The sequence below is a fragment of the Platalea leucorodia genome (assembly GCF_965183815.1).
Source record: "Platalea leucorodia genome assembly, chromosome: 8".
Classification (NCBI taxonomy): domain Eukaryota; kingdom Metazoa; phylum Chordata; class Aves; order Pelecaniformes; family Threskiornithidae; genus Platalea; species Platalea leucorodia.
Genome location: NC_138830.1, coordinates 33960967 through 33972334, shown reverse-complemented (window position 1 = coordinate 33972334; position 11368 = coordinate 33960967). Strand labels below are relative to the sequence as shown.

Here is an 11368-nt window from a genome sequence, read left to right as displayed (position 1 = left end):
GCTTGAGTTTTACTTGTGCACTCAGGATCCTTCAGCCAGGATTAGACAGTGAAATTCTGGCTCCACTGAAGCCAGTTGTCTCATCTAGGGATATTAAGACAGCTAAAAACCCTGCCATGTTTCTGATTACTTGACACAAATAAAAAAGCAAGTCATACTATAATCCTATATGGTAATTGAGATTCTACGTGAGAAGGGGACAAAGGCTCAGTATCAACCTTAGTTTGTGCTGTGGTTTAGTCCAATACGTAGAGACTGATGATTCCTCTTTCACTTTGACCTTAAAAATTAAGGTAAGGAGAAGTCACAGGGAGTGGTACTTCCTGCTGCCATTAACATCCTACACCTTTTTCAGGATATGTATTTAATGCTATTTAAATTATACACGATGGCAGTATCAGCTGTCTGTCACAACATCACATACACATGCTGTCATGACACATCTCGGCAACTGTGCAATACATATAGACATCAGCATGCTCTGATCAAATGAAAGTCCCTAGAAGAAGCAGGTAACATAATTTTAGAATAATAGAATCATAGAATTGTTAAGCTTGGAAAAGACCCTTAAGATCATCAAGTCCAACCATTAACCTATCACTGCCAAGTCCACCACTAAACCATGTCCTCAAGCACCACGTCTACCCGTCTTTTAAATACCTCCAGGGATGAAGACTATTTTGCTTCCCTGAATCTATCGGTGATATTAAATTGGCTGAATTTTGTGGCATTCAAGATTTAAAAAGTATATAGATGGCATGTAACAGCTGTCCCTTGATTTCTAAGTTTTCATTCTTTCCCATACTTTGCAATCCTCTCAATTTATCTACCCTACCTGGAAGTAATTTGGGTTTTACCCATCACGACTCAGACTTACTTCTGTAATATTTTCCTCTGTCTTTACTCAGTTTTTGGCATATGCCTTTGCCTCCTGCCTCTTTTGCTCCACCACCGCCTTCCCTCAACATCTCTTTCCCTTTCTTCTTCTTACACACTTTTGCTCCTTTCTTTAACTTTTCTGGTTATTGAAGGATTCTGCTATTCTTTGTCTCTGTAAAGCTACAGTGTCTGATTCCCCTCTCAGACTACTACTGCTAGTGTAGCTCCATGTGACATAAAGGGTTTTGACTTTACACAAAAGCAGGAGAATGAAGTCTCCAGTTTACAAATCCTCCAAGTACAAATAGGCTCAGTTATGACACAGGACATTCCTTTTCTTTCAGGAAGGTCTTTAAATCATATTTATGAAAGTATAATATGGTTTAGGATGCTGGGCTCATTATGCATATTTTTATACTAAGATTCACATACAAGTGTTCAAGAACAAGAATGTGACTAGTAACTTTCTCAGGATGAGAAGGCAAACATACTACAAAAAGGAGTGACATAATTTTGGCTGCCAAACCTATCATTCTTTAAAATTCTCACAAAAGAACAATTCTTCAACTGTTTTTACAGTGAGTGTAAACACTTTCCCTTTGTGTTTTTTCAACTTTACCCAGTACCTTAGGCTTTCTGCACTTCTGTGCCTTATTTCAGTATCAGAGAGTACAGGCTGAGGCATCTTGGGACACACAAACAGTGCTTTTCTTTCTTATTTTTCTGGATGTCTTACTTCTGCACCCTAGAAAAAGAGCATATTCCATTTGCGTAGTTCTCTCTTCTCACTCACAGTGCAAGCTTTCATATTTAGCATAGAGATTTGTTTCCTAAACCTAATTAAGCAGGGAATATTTTTACCAATACAATTCAGCAAATTATAACTTTATCAGAACTGCCCTTTAGAAAAGGCTTTTGGAAATTGCTCTGTAACTCATTTGGAATATGTGCACAGATAGAAGGATTTATTTTCCAAACAGAAAGACTTCATCTCTGATTAAAAAACCACAAAAACAACACAGGAAAATAGTTAACATTGCTAACTCTAACATAATGTCTGTTTTCTGCACCATAGGTAAAAATTCAGCATCTTACAAGAAATTACCTTTTACAATAAATCTCTTTTCAGGAGCATGCATTTTCCTTTCAGCTGTTGTCAGGATTTAACGTACCTCACTAATGGGAAAAGGGGACATTCTAAAATTGGCAGTGTGCAGGCGTCACATTGACAAATACACGTGCATACGTTTCTTCTGCTCCTGGGTCTCTATTTCTGATACTTGTCTAACTAATTAATGGCATTTAGATTTTCACAAATCCAGCATGCCACAGTTCACAAAAAGCTTTGTTGACTGGATTTTTATAGCATATACTGCCATGGTACCTAAGGGATATGTAAGTGATGGAAGTGCATCACCCTAACATCTCAGTCTCCTTTGCTGTACTTTATTTTTCTTAGTATAAAATAAAATAGCACAAGATTTAATAAACTGGTGCAAATTTTATTATTTTCGCATGGCTTTGACTTTGATCACCTTCGGCTGGGGCTGCATGGCTAGAAGGCGCGTCCCCTGGGTGGTGGATAGGGGATCCCTCTCTGGAGGGTGCACCGGATAAAATTGAAGAAGGTGCCGCGAACCAACGCAGCCTAAGGGAAGGCCACCCTGACAGAAAAACCACTGGCCCTCTAAGTCATGGGGGTTGGGCAGGAGGCCAACTACCTCCTCCCAGAAAAAAAATAAAAAGTTGCAGAAACGATAAGCATCAACTCAGAGATGGAAAAAATCAGTAATGAAGTGAGGAGGAGGAGATGGAACTGGATCGGTCATGTCTTGAGGAAAAAACCAACAGAAGACTGCGCTGTGGCCCTTGGGACTCCAGAGCACGCAGCCGCAGACCGATCGAAGTGGAAGAACCATGTTCGCGCCTTGTGTGCCTCCTGGCACTGAGAGAATTCAGATTCAGATTGACTTTGATCAAGATATGAAATTAATTTTGTCTTCATGCTAATTAACGAAGACAAAACAATATCAAATCACAGTGGATCCATCTTGGGCAAACAGCAGCATGAAGAAAGCTGAGGTCATAAGAATTAGAAGATAATTGAAGAGGCATTGGCTTACGCCTTAGTCATGGACTGAAAATGTCATTAAACAAATCACCAAACCCGCTATAAAGAACTGTGTCATTATTTTTCAGGGACATTGTCAGGTCTCTGAGTTTCAACCCTGCTCAAATGTTTGCTTTTCTTCCTTAGCAGAACAAAGACTGAAATATTTTCTAGATTATTTAAATGTTATAGACCACTGTATACAGAAAGAGTAATGTTTTCAGCATATACAGCTTAGGGAATGGCAAGAAAACTTTAATGTGATGGAAAATGAACTAATTTTGAAAAAAACAGAACAATGAGCAAAAAAAAAAAATAAACCTACAAGGTCAGGTTCTAATATGATGGAGGTAACCACTGTTTTTATGCTTATACAATCAAACCCAGAATTTAGCACAGGGTATTTGATTCTGCCATCAAAATATGACTTCATTACTTATTTTATAGCACTAAAATAAATTACTTTGGGATGTAGCCTTACTTTGACATCCATGGTATACATAGCTCATTAATACTGACTTCTGCCTTCTCAGCACAGCCACATCCGTCAGTCTAATCTTGCGCTCTGCAGGATAACCCAGGTCCCTAATTGCCAAAAAGAAACACAGGGGTAATTAACCACACGAGCAGCATTCACTTGGCTTTTCATACAGCTAACTGGTAGGTTCAGATGGATGTATTTAACTGCAGGACAATCCCCCCACCTGCCAGGACAGCTGTTTGGAGGGGCCAGACTTTGCAGCGGGCCAGCAGGTCATTACTGCTGCTCTGCCCACAGGTCCTGCTGTCAGGGAGCAACCACCCAGGCTGCACCGCTGCAAATCCAGCCTGGTGCGTATATTTAGACGAGATATGCCTTTGAGATACCTCTTTTGCAGAGGTCTGCCTGCAAGGCCGAGGCTGGCATGCTGGGGGGCCGGCAGCTGCGAGGAACTGCCCAGGGCCCAGTCTGAAAGCAAGCCGGAGCCGCTGCCACAGCTGTTCCTTGCTATAAAGTCTGTTGGACAACCGCCGCCGTGGTGAACGGAGGCAGCACCGGCATGGGCAGGGCAAGGCTCCGCCAGGGCCGGGGCTCGACAGCTCGCAGCTGCTGCTGAGGCCTGGCCTCCCCTTGGCTTGGCAGTGCGCCTGCCCGGGTCCTGGGGCCGCCAGGCGACAGGACCATCGCGGCCGCCACGCTCCCGGGGATACCCCGGGCGCGGGGGGGACCCGCCGCGGTGCCGGCGCAGCCGCGAGGGAGAGCCCCGCCGCCAGGCCCCGCCGGCCACGGGGCCGGTCCCGATTCCGCCGCTAGGCACGGGGCGCGGCTGCGCCGGCGGCGGCGCGCAGTGCCATGGCGCATGCGCGGCGGCGCGCTGCCCCGTAGCGGCGGGAGAGGCTTGAGTGGCTCCGCGAGAGCTGCTGCGGGAGCTCCGAGACGGCGGGGTCGCTCCGGTGCCCGCTCGCCCGGCCATGTCCGAGGCGTATTTCCCTGTGGGCCCTGGGCTGGGCCTGGAAGAGAACTTCCTGTCGCTGGACGACATCCTGATGTCGCAGGAGAAGCTGCCGGGCCGCGCCGAGAGCACCCTGCCGCGCCTGGCCTTCGCGCTGGGCCAGGGGGCCGGCACTGGCGACTCGATCCCGGAGGTAACCGGCGGGCGGAGAGGGAAGAACTACAACTCCCAGCAGCCACCGCGCGGGGCGGGACGGGGCGCGCAGATGGCGCGGGGGACGCTGGGAGCTGTTGGCGGGCGCTGGCCTGGGCGGAGCGCGGCGGCGGCGGTGGTGTGGCTGCGGGTCCCGTGCGGGCCCCGGGGGCTCCCAGGCCCCAGCGGCCCTCTGTTGTTGGGGACACTGCAAGGAAATTTTAGCTTCTAGCTACTTTTTTTAAAGTTATTTTTACTTCTATTGTATACATTTTGCGTGTTTGTTTTTTTCCTGGTGTTTAATAATCTGATAATTATTAGCTTATACAGCATCAATTTAAAAAAATCCACTTCCAGAGCCTTGCAGTAATAATTACTGTCTCTAAAGTGTGTCTGTTTTGTGTAACAATTACAGTAGACTGTTCTGAAAACAACTGACTTCTTGTAATAGTGGATATTCATTAATAAAGTTCAGTGTCTGCCTTTGGGGTTGCTTTACGTGTATTTTCATGGCAAGGACAGCTTTTGGTTTTCCTCATTCATGCAGGGATCAAAGCTGGAAATACCTTTGTGGCTTGCTAAAGGTCTACATGACAGCAAAAGACGAATCATTTCTGTGGAACTGCCAAAGATTTACAAGGAAGCCTGGAGGACAGTGTTCAACGCTGATGCCAGTGTGGTTGATCTGCATAAAATGGGGCCATACTACTATGGATTTGGCTCCCAGCTCCTGAATTTTGATAATCCAGAGAATCCTGAGGTAGCTCAGACTATCCTGCAGGCAAGTATCTGAACTAAGTCTTGAAATTTGGTTTTACGTTTTTCCGTCTTCCTCTTGTTCCCAGCTGCTCAGCAGTCTTCAGGAAAAATATCCTGATTTAATCCAAATAAATTCTGGATTAAATATGGATTTTTTAGATCAAGCTGTAGGATGGCCCTTTTGGCAACTGCACAGTCTAGTGCTGGAAGCCTCATGTATGCATCCAGGAGTGTAATTTTATTTTGGAGTTTCCACACTGTAAATACGGTATTTCATAAAATCCTGTAAAACAGGACTAGAGGAGACATAAGGTTATTTAATCGTGCCCGTGCTGCAAGGCAGAATTAATTCACCCCCTATTATTTCTATTTTCCTATGCTCTTTTTAAAGCTCTGTCATCATGAGACTTCACAGTGCTCTGGGCAATCTGTTTCAGTGCTTCGCCATCCTAATCTTAGAAGATTTCCTCTAATGTCGGAACTAAAGCTCCTTCGGAGCAATACAAGCTCTGTTTGTCTCATACAAAGTAAACACTGAGGGCAGATTATTCTCTTCCTTCCTGCAGCAGTCCCAATTCATTTGGTATCTCTTTGTGGGTCATGCTTGCTAACCTCTGATTGTCATTATTGTGCACTGCTGGTATCTTCCCAGTTGATCTGCATCCACTGTGGCATGCAGTGCCCTAACAACATGCAGTCTCCAGCTCAGGACTTGCGCTGATGAAAACAAAAAGATTACTTTGTCAGTTTTGTAGGCCGTGATGCTCTTTGCTCATTGTGGTGCAGCATCTTGTTTTTCACGATAGAGTGACATTGATATGCATTCGGTTTGCAGTCCACCGTAAGATGGTACAGATTGCATATACAGACAATAATTCCTCTTCATGTGTTTGTACTGTTCCCTATTTATTCCTTACTGTAAAACCTTACATTAGTCCCAGCTGAATTACATCCTGTTGTTTTCACACCATCTTTCTAATTTGTCAGGATCATTATGAATTGAGAGTTCTGCTCCTCAACATGCTTGCAGTCATCCCTCCTCCTTCTCCTGCATGTTGTTTGCTAATTTACTAAGCATTACTTCTGTTCCTTCAGTAAGCTTACTAATTAATATATCGAACAGTATTCGGTTCCAGATAGACCCCTGTTGAACTCCACGCAATATGTTCTTCCATCCTGACAGGAGCTATGGATAATTGCCTTTACCAACCACCTATGGGCGGTTTAGCTAAATCTTCCAAGAATGCCCCATGACAGATACCGATCTGCTGCTTTTCCTCCCTCTGTAAGGCCTAGCATCCTGCCATAAGAGGAAACCAGGCTGGTCTCTCAAAGTTTGTCCTTGGCAAGTCCCTGTTGGCTGTTACTCTTCTCTCTATTTTCTTCCAGAAGTTTATGTATAGTTCATTTGTTCCGGTATGTTTCCAGGAATTGATACTGATAGATTTATAATTCCCTGGCTCTTCCTTCCTCCCTCTCCATCTCCCCTTTCTGTTTTAAAAGATAGATACCATCTTTGTCAGTTTCCGGACTTGTGTGCTCCTTGAGCTTTTAAAAATAATGACTAACAGCTTTGAGATTTCTTCAGCCAGTTCTCTTAAGTAGCCTGGGATGATTGCTATTGGCTTTTTTTCCCTTTTTTTTTTTTTTTTTTTTTTCTTTCTCTATTCTCTAAATGAAGGCTGATGCAGAGAGGCTTTAAAGCACTGCTGCTTTCTTGGAGTTGTCCACTGAAAGCTTGCTTTCTGTATTGAGGAGGTGACTGCATCTTTCCTTCTCTTTTCTCTTTCTGCTAATGGACATCTTAGGAAAAAAGTCACATTAGCACACATCACTTGTTGGCAGAAAAATCAAAGCATGCAAGGTATGCTTTCTCTTTATTAAAAGTAAACAAGAGGGGAGTTGTGCTGACTTAAAAAATAAACAAAACACAAAAAAAGCCCCTCTCCCAAATATTCAGGAACTATAAATGTGAAGCAGAGCTATTTGGTGACAAAGCCAAAATGAGAGTTATAAATTAATAATATATTTATTCTATAAGTAAATCTCTAAAATACTACAGTTCTGATGATTCTAAAAGCATCTTCTGAAATAACAAAGCACAGCTTTCAAAGAGTTTTGACTCCCCCTTTTTTTATTTCCAAAAGCAAAGGTAAGGAGGGAAATAAAAATCCTTAAATATGTCTTGTTGCTTAGCTTTTTAAAATGTTATTTATTAGTTGTAGATTTGTTTTTTTGACTTTTTTTGTAGTTAAGTGGTTTTTCAGCATACTGAATGCTTTACGGTGGCGGTTTGGCTTAACTTCTAGGCTGTTCACAAGTTGCAGCTTGTATGTTCCTACAGCAGATGCTGTGGCATGAGATTCATTCCACCCACTGTAAAGCAATGATTGCTTGTGAAGTGAGATGGAATAGATCGTAATTGTGTTATACCCTGTGATCTACTCAAGCCTGTCATTAGGAAGCAGCCAAAATGTAACTCCGTGCTTGCTTCCCATCCAGGCACTTGCTCTCCCAGCTCAGGCAGGAAATGGTTTGTCTTTGTATCCAAGGTTAATAGGTGCTACGCTGTTTGCAGACCCTTGACCAGTTGTGAACTAGAGCCTACACCCTTGGCTTTTTAGTCTTGAAAGCTCAGGCATCTAGGATTTGAGCTGAAGAAGTCTCTGTGTTACCTGTCAGTAATTCTGCTTATCTTCTTTAGACATTTATTAGCCGTTTTCGTCGTATCATGGACTCCTCTCAGAATGCCTACAACGAAGACACATCAGCACTGGTGGCTCGGCTGGATGAATTGGAACGAGCCTTATTTCGAGCTGGCCAGAAAGGGCTGAATGACTTCCAGTGCTGGGAAAAGGGACAGGCTTCTCAAATCACAGCTTCCAGTCTGGTCCAGAATTATGGGAAAAGAAAGTTCACAGATATGGATGGTTAAAAGCCTGAAGAACATGCAGCTACAGTGGGGGACAGCGAGAGATTTATAGCCTGTCTGTCACAGAAGAGAAAGATGAATCAGCTTTAGGGAAGGACAGGCTCCCTGTCCGTTAATGGGAATTCTTCTCTATAACATCTTCGGATTAGACTAGTGCAAATTTTAAAGGCAGACAGCAAGGGTATAAAAAATAGATTGCATCACATCACTGGATAGCTTTACAGCTTACTCATACCTCTCCTGAGGATTTGCAGTTAAAGTGTTTGCTAGGTGGCTGAAAGGATATGAGAGGATTTTCTAAAATGGTAATTAGTATTTATTATTCTTTATCTTCCAAATCGATAGTTACAATACCAGATCTGTTTGGAAAAAAGTGTAATTCTTTGTATTTCATCTTGCCCTTCCCATTCTGACCTCCTGGGAACAGCTATTTCCAGGTTCCCTGTTCTTTGGAGAGTCCCAATGATGTGGAAAAACTATGTGGTACAAACTGCATTGAATTTTTCACATTTTTTTATACATTGAGGTGGAATAGGTACTCTTTGTGAGGCAGGAACGTTTTTCTTGCTGACTTGTACACAGTGTTAGCGCCCCGGAGAAAAATGCCTCCTCTAACCCATGTAGCAAGCGAACTGGCTGTGCAGGTCTCATGTGCTGCCTCATGCTCTCTCTCCCTTTCGGCCCTTGTGGGCTTGATGCTGCGTGGGGTGGAGAATGCTCTTGTTTGATGCGAGTGGCTTTTGTGATGGATGCGTCTCTGTGATGGGTGTTAAGCTCCTCCACTTGTTTTACAGAGGAAGCAACAGAAGGCAACAAAGAGCCTGGACTGGATCAGAAGCAGCAACTTTAATGGAAACTGTTCCCCATTATCAACCTCTAAGCCACTTGTTTTCCCATAAGAAATTCTTCTGATTACTAAATTTGGTTAGTAGAGGGGACAGAGCAAATGAGCTGAATTTCCTTCCTTCTGATCCATCTAAGTGATCCTAGCAAAATGATCCTAGTAAATGTCATTCTTGCCAGTAGGAGTGATTGGAGTTGGAACTTGCTAAACAGCACAGTGGTTATCATCATCCCTTGTGGATGCCCTTAAACCTAGATTATCTGAAGTCCCATTGGATTGGAGACAGAAAACAGGGGGTTATGTCTGTAGAACTTTTAGTTCCTGCAGTCATCAGGATGGTCGTCCTTTGGAAGCAGGTATTAGACATGTTATGGGTGCTTCTAAGCATCTGTAGAAGGTGGACCTTACAGAGTACCTAAGTGGAGGAGCCAGATTGTAATGATACTGAGCGCTTCCTCTTCTGTGGGAATCACTGAGAGGTGACAGCAAGATCCAAATCTTGGAGGAGTTGTTACTGGACTTGCACCTGGATATTGGATACTTCAAACTGGAAACCTCAAGTACAAAGAGTGTGTGGCCATTCCTTGGCCAGAGGAGTGAAAGCTCTGCCTCTGGAGAGGGGATGGTGTGCTGGCTTCACAAGCACCTTGGTGTCTCCACCTCAGCTGCACAGGGCCAGCTGTCCTGCCACAGGAGACTAATTAGAAACTGTGCCTGACGAAGTATTTCAAGTATGTGCAAGATCAAATGCTGCTGCACTTAATGATTTAATGGCACATAATAGCCTGTGCATTTTCATGAAGCTTTTGTCTATTGTCCGTTTCTGGATTTTTATGTTGAATAAATATTTTGTAAGGGGATGCTCATAACGTAAAATGTCTGTTGTTAATTGCCCCACAGCAGAAAAATTAGTCATAGATCGGAAAGTGCAGGTCTCTACAAAACTCTGGCCGTGATAGATAAAGCAGTCCTGCTTATATCATTCCCCTTCTCTTACAGGTAATGCAGTTGCGAGCTACATTTGTGCAGTCATGTGAGTGCAGAAGTAGTTCCTGTCTGACTTAGCTCACGTGGGTAATAGCTGTTTGCTCAAGTTGTGGGAGAGACACTGCCAACCAATCAATAAGCTATTGATTTTATAAATTGCATTTTTATGAAACATGAGACGGATGGAGGTTACCTTGACTTTGTTGTAGAGTGGTGGGTAGCCGGTGGAAATTGGCTGTCTCTGTATTCGTACCCTGCTGCTCCAAGTGCTTTAGCATAGACTTCATGTAGCATGTCAAAGCTGTGTTCAGTGCTTCAGCTGCAAGGGAAGCAAGTTTAAGTCCATCCGTGATGAGAAACATTTTTTAATTGGGAGGATTATTTTAATAAGATGGTGGCTTTGAGATCTAGTTGGTTTATAACCAAAATCACTAGTTCATCAATTTCTGGACTGGTTTTGGTGACTATCCAAACTAATTTTCCTACATTTGTAAGAACATTTTTCTTCTCTACTGCTGGGTGCAAAATCCAAGCAGATGGTTGTTCATTTGCCAAAATTTTGTGCAGCTGCTTTCAGAGTGGGGAGCAAAAAATCCCTGAAGTAGTCCCCAGTATAAGTAGGCTTTATGTAAGTAGGCAATGTCACTTTTAGTAACCCTGAGTGTTTAGGAATAAACACCAGGAAGACCCTTAAAAAATCTGATCCTGTAATTTTAAATTACAGTATTTGGTTACTAGATTTAATATTTTGTTGATTTTTTCTTTTTTTTTTTTTTTTTCCTTGCTGGCTGGAATGCTTTTTTTTCTGTCCAGAAATACAACAAAAGAGTGCTCTGTACTTTTTATGGACACAAGCTGTCCTTTATGATTGCACAGCAGCAAGCTATAAGTTAGAGGAGTTTAAACTTGTGTATTTTCAGAATGGCACAATAAATCCTCATTATAGAACTATACAAAAGACGTCTGAAAAGGACTTTTAAATGTCATTTCTCCCTGTGTCCCTCAGCTTTTAAACTGGAGGACTACTGATGTTTATGAGAAAGCAGTCCATAGTCACATTTTACAATATTTCCATAATGGTTGTCATTGCAATCAAATAAAAAATAGGCAAAATTTGATATGCTGACTAGTTATGTGTTCACATAAGAATATTTGTTTGGGTTTTAATGGCCTGTTTTTGAAAAGAGGTTTGAGCTGACCTGGCCCGGTCCTTCCTCTAAAGTGGGGAGTTG

General features: G+C 43.0%; 1 protein-coding gene across 2 annotated transcripts; it reads left to right on the top strand.

Annotated features, from left to right (window-relative positions):
- The first annotated feature begins 4332 nt into the window (after positions 1-4332).
- Positions 4333-10775, top strand: GINS3 (GINS complex subunit 3). 2 transcript variants are annotated; one of them, XR_014228952.1, is made up of 4 exons: positions 4333-4615; positions 5162-5395; positions 8078-8610; positions 9100-10775. XR_014228952.1 is itself a non-coding variant. In XM_082319331.1 (3 exons), exons 1-3 carry the CDS (start codon positions 4442-4444, stop codon positions 8306-8308), a joined length of 639 nt encoding a protein of 212 aa, XP_082175457.1. In that variant the 5' UTR covers positions 4333-4441; the 3' UTR covers positions 8309-10775. The 2 variants fall into 2 exon arrangements, 1 of the variants encoding a protein (XP_082175457.1); XM_082319331.1 differs by having other exon boundaries at positions 8078-10775.
- Positions 10776-11368: the final 593 nt, after the last annotated feature.